The sequence below is a fragment of the Arachis ipaensis genome, chromosome B03, assembly GCF_000816755.2.
Source record: "Arachis ipaensis cultivar K30076 chromosome B03, Araip1.1, whole genome shotgun sequence".
NCBI classification, from domain to species: Eukaryota; Viridiplantae; Streptophyta; class Magnoliopsida; order Fabales; family Fabaceae; genus Arachis; species Arachis ipaensis.
In genome coordinates, this window is record NC_029787.2 from 93,585,345 (window position 1) to 93,590,529 (window position 5,185).

A 5,185-nucleotide genomic window follows, 5' to 3' on the forward strand; every position below is an offset into this window, starting at 1 on the left:
ACCGGGTCATGCGGTCAGCGAATGCGGGTTTCTTTTTTTTTTTTCGCGTCTCAAAATGACGCTGTTTAGGATCCAGGGTTAGAAACCGGTACTTTTAAAAAACCGGCCGACCGGTTAACCACTAGTTCAACTGATTTTTTCACCGATTTTTTGCAAGGCAGTTTTGGAGGTCAACCGGATTGGCCAGATGACCGGTTCCTGTTAACTCAGTTGAATCGGCCGGTCCGATCTGATTTTTAAAACCTTGGTCTGATCCTTTTTTGAAAACCGGCCGCGTCCCTGTTTTCCTGCCGGTTCAGTGGTTTTCTGGCAGTTTTTGAGTGGCGGTTTTTCAACATAAACCGAATTGGGGCAGCGTTATGTAACTTATGTTAGAGGCAGGCGATGATACTTTTGGCGCGAAAATGGGTAGCGCGGGCAAGTATAATCACCAATCAGTAATCACTAAATCAGTAATAACTAGTTTAGGTTTAGAACATAAAACACCAAACCTAATTGGGGCTTTTGATTTTGGGTCTTTGTTTTGGTATTATCGGTAAGGCAAGCGGCATGGATTGTCTACCAGCTGCAAAGCGACGGCGTGAGAGCAAAGACCACGGCGACGTTGAACCCTCAGCCTCAGCAGCTGCTCCTGTGGTTGTGTTGGCTCATGGGGCCGGTGCTCCTTCCTCTTCTGATTGGATGAAAAGGTTTCTACTTTAATCACTTTATCAAAATTTGTTATTACTTAGATCTTCTGAAAACTCTCTTATCTTTGATCTCTATGCAATAGATGGAAGAGAATGCTGAAGGAGGCACTCCAAGCTGCTGATGTTGTCACTTTTGATTATCCCTGTTAGTTTCCTTCTTTTCATTCTGCATTGAAATTGCTAGATCTACACTATGCTAATCTGTTTTTTTCCCATGTGCTGCCAGATATCACTGGAAAGAAGAAGGCTCCTCCAAAGGCAGAAAAATTGGTGGACTCTCACTCTGAAATTGTCAAGCAAACTGCTGCTAAGTACCCTGGTCATCCCATCATACTTGCAGGCAAATCAATGGGTTCAAGGTATCTTGTTTTTCTTTCTCTTATTTGGGATCTGGAACTTCTATTAGCATTATTATAAGCAAAGTTATGTATGTGTTTTGTGTTGCAGAGTGGGATGCATGGTGGCTAGCTTGGAAGATATTAATGTTTCTGCTGTTGTATGCCTTGGCTACCCGTTGAAGGTTTTATTTTCTTTCGTATAATTACATTTCATCTCATATAATTCATAAACTAGCTATCCAATTTGCCGAAATAACTGATGAAGCTGTCCTCCTATGAGCATTTAACATGACTCCCTGAAAAGCATCAATTTTTTTAATTTTAATAATGCTACTATTTCCTTCCCTATTTCCATTTCCATTTATTCTTGGCTTGCTGCATCATTTCTGCTTTGTGATTTGTGATACTGCAATGCTTGAGCTATTATGGTTATTGTGTGTGTGTGTGTGTGTGTGTTATTCCCGCTGAAACAGAGATCTCGCTCATACTAGAGGAACAGAGTTTGAATAATTGAATATAACAAGGACTCTATTAATTTAGTTACAAAACTTTCAGGGAATCAATGGTGCAATTAGAGATGAAACACTGTTACAGCTAACAGTTCCAACAATGTTTGTACAGGTAATCTTCCACGTAGTTGTTATTTTTATTCAGTTTCTATCAGAATGGTATTCTCATACTGCGTGCTTGGACATTGTTATATATATTATCTTAGTGTCTATTTTGCGTTATGTGTTGCACAGGGCAGCAAGGATACTCTCTGTCCACTTGAGAAGTTAGAAGCCACTAGGAAGAAAATGAAAACCCCCAATGAGCTGCATGTCATTGATGGTGGTGACCACTCCTTCAAGATTGGTAAGAAGCATCTGCAAGCAAATGGTTCCACCCAAGAAGAAGCTGAAGATCACGCCTTGAAAGCCATTGCAGCTTTCATTTCCAAGTCTCTTGATGGACAATGAATGTGCGTGTATATTGTCTGGTATGTAATGTGTATTGTATCTTGCTTGGTTTTAATCTAAGCCTTCTTGTGAATCTTGTCAGTTAAGCTGTAATTATATCCTCTGTAATTTGGCTTGTTAGCAGAATAGACACTTTAATTGACAGACATACTTGATAAGGAAAGTTCTAGTTTTTAACCAAATGCGGTTTTTTATATCCGTATTGACTAGATTAGGTATAGGTACTATAAGATCATATGGTAGAACAGACCGCTCACAATGGCAGACTTTTAACATCTATTATTCCACAAAAGGCACAAAGCCACAAACAACCAATTGTTATATTGGCATTTATTTCCCCAGCTATATTAGGTACAAGAATTATATTAAATCACAAAGACACTGTTTATTTGTAAACATGTTTTCTTCTCTACGCTTGTCACATAAGCTTTGTTTATTAGCGTCCTGTCCGCAGCTTCTCCTAGCATCAATTCTGCAGATGCAACCAAAAACAGAGGTTAAAGAGACTAATCCTTTGAAGCAAATTAAACTTTGTTTTAACTCAACATGCATGCAATTAAAGATGTCAAATACTCTTGCCTTGGTTTTTGGCTTTGGGCACTTTTCGTTGTTAAGTGCACTTGCCTTAGTTTTTTGCTTTGGGCACTTCTCGTTGTCACTGTCGCTGTCACTGCTGCTGCTACTGCTGTTGTTTCCTTCATTGCTATGGCGGGACATGCCATTTCTAATCCTCTGGAACAAATTCACGTCCTTCCTGTTATTGTTGGGATCTGCATGCTTCCTGGGATGAGTACCAAAGCATGTTGTAGTGGTACCATAAGGAGGGTATTCATACTCATCGGTCTGAGTGATCTGAGCTTGGACCACGGTAAGTGTGATCTGGGTTTTGGACACCCCATGCTTCTTGTCATGTTGTGTCTGTGATTGTCCATAGTAATGAGTCTCTTTCTTAGAGTTAGTGTTACCGTGCGACTCAATCTCGGTTTGGCTGTAGCATTGAACTTGGTTTTGGCTGTTGCCATGGCGGCCATGGTGCCCTTTGAAAGCCTTGCTTGTCATATCAGATATCTTTTGGCCAAAGGAACTGTGTTGGGTGGTTTTTGGTTGGCAGATGTCATTGGCGACAGTGGTGGTGGGTTTCTGGCTTCTTGGTGGGCAAGGCTCGATAGTGGTGGCAGGTTTGTGGCACTGAGCAGAAGCCATTGTAATAGCTAAATTTTATGGTGCGTGCTTACTTCTAATTTTGTTTTCCCTTGAGTTGCATGATATGTATTGTATTAAGGGCCTTTTATTAGCACCAGAGTGGAGCTCCACTTTCCCTCTAGAATGATGATTTATGAAATTAAAATAACCATTTCGAATTATGGCTTGAAGAAAAGTAGCCTTATCATGTTATTAACAGAAAGGAAAAGAACGGAACTTATTCTCTGACTCGTTTCGAAACGTATCGGAAAATAAATCAAGTGAAAGAACCTAATTTCGTGGCATTAATACCACACATCGCAGAAACATGCTGAATAAGTTCTACTCCCACTCAATTTATGGAGCAGGAATTTAAGGAAAAAATAAAATAAAATGAAGTGCGTATAACATTTTTGTTTTGGGGAATCAACTCACATATAAGCATATATAATTTCTAATAAGATTTCTCTACTTTTTTTAGCTATCGAAGTCAAGTATATGGTATCTTAGAAATTGTTCTCAAATCTTTCTATTTAACGTATCAAATTTTGGAAAAGAATAATGAGTCATGGAATCATCATTTCTCTCTTAAAAACGAAATACATAATGGGGAATTTCTTCCCTAGATAATGGTATGCATATTAAAAATTAGAAAAAATGATAAATAGGGTACTCATCTTTTATTTAAAAGATAAATAAGTCATCAAATAATTGAAAATATAAAAATATTTTTTACATTGTAAAACGTGAGATATTTAAGTCTCTCTAAAGAACTTATCTGTCCTTATATATTTTGGACAAAAGAACTTAAATATTTTGCACTTTAGAAGATAAAGAATATTTTTGTATTTTCAATTTGTTAGAAACTTATAATAATTTAAGCACTTTTTTTCATCAGATGGAGTTGTAATAGTTGATGTGTAAAAAAAGAGTATATATTTAAATAGGTCTATGGAGAATTTTGTGTCGGATGTTTTTATCTCCAAAAAAATCCTATTACATTGAGGTGTTTAAACTTTATAAAAATAGGATAGATAATAAATCTCTATTTTAGTTAAATCCATTGTTTTTACTTGAACAAATAGGTTCTCAAAAGTGTGATGAAAGAATCTATATATACTTACTTTTATAAAGTTTAAGGATCTTTATGTAATAAAAAATTTTTTGAAACAAAAATATTCGATGCAAAATTTTTTAGGGATTTATTTGAGTATATATTCGTAAAAAAATAATTATTTTTATTAATGTGAAAAAAAATTAACCCTTTTATATATATATATAAACTTGACATTATGATTTATTATTAGTTAGAAAAAGGCATATATAATGGAATTGAAATTAAGCTCGTATTTGATTCATTTAATAACTAAATGCACTTGATACAAAATAACAATCAAATAAAAAATTCACTGAAATTGAAAATGAAAATAGAATTGTTTGACTCCTAGTAAAGATATTGGTTAAGTAATGACTTGTTTTAACTTTTAAGGACTCCATGAGTGTGTTTGGTTTAGTGTTTGTGTTATAATACTTATGTATAATTGTCTAGAAAATCTCAATTTTTTGTTTGACTTTTTTTTTTTTAAAGATATAAATGTGATTCTATACTTAAAACAATAAATTATAACTTTTGTGTTTAATAGTTACGTTAAATAAACAATTGAAAAAATTTATTTTTTTTTGTCAATTTTATCCTTCATTCTTATATATTGTATATTATTGTCTTTTTTAAGAAATTTTTGGTACTCATTATTCATATATAATGTTCTTTTTTATAGAATTTTTCTTTGTTATTTTATTTTATTTGATTTGGTACAATTTTGATCGTAGGTTCTTGAATTAAAATGTACTTTGTTTATCATTGTTAATTTTTTATAATATAAATTATTGATCTAATTAAAAAGATCAAATTAAATAAAAAATAGTACCCAAAAAAAGTATTGAAAAATTATGACAAAAAATATTAAATGTCAACAATTAAATAAAAGTTCTTTTAAAAAAAAATTATAGTCAAAAG

The 5,185-nt window shown here is 34.1% G+C and overlaps 2 protein-coding genes across 3 annotated transcripts; one reads left to right on the forward strand and one right to left on the reverse strand.

Annotated features, from left to right (window-relative positions):
- On the forward strand, positions 368 to 2,309 carry LOC107630712 (KAT8 regulatory NSL complex subunit 3). Its single transcript, XM_016333917.2, has 6 exons — positions 368 to 689; positions 773 to 834; positions 916 to 1,048; positions 1,137 to 1,209; positions 1,583 to 1,648; positions 1,771 to 2,309. The coding sequence occupies exons 1-6, from the start codon at positions 550 to 552 to the stop codon at positions 1,984 to 1,986; spliced, it is 690 nt and encodes a 229-aa protein (XP_016189403.1). The 5' UTR covers positions 368 to 549; the 3' UTR covers positions 1,987 to 2,309.
- LOC107630713 lies at positions 2,224 to 3,315 on the reverse strand. 2 transcript variants are annotated; one of them, XM_016333918.2, is made up of 2 exons: positions 2,566 to 3,303; positions 2,224 to 2,458 (listed from the first exon to the last, which is right to left on the reverse strand). In XM_016333918.2, exons 1-2 carry the CDS (start codon positions 3,187 to 3,189, stop codon positions 2,453 to 2,455), a joined length of 630 nt encoding a protein of 209 aa, XP_016189404.1. In that variant the 5' UTR covers positions 3,190 to 3,303; the 3' UTR covers positions 2,224 to 2,452. The 2 variants fall into 2 exon arrangements, with proteins under 2 accessions (XP_016189404.1, XP_016189405.1); XM_016333919.2 differs by having other exon boundaries at positions 2,246 to 2,458; positions 2,611 to 3,315.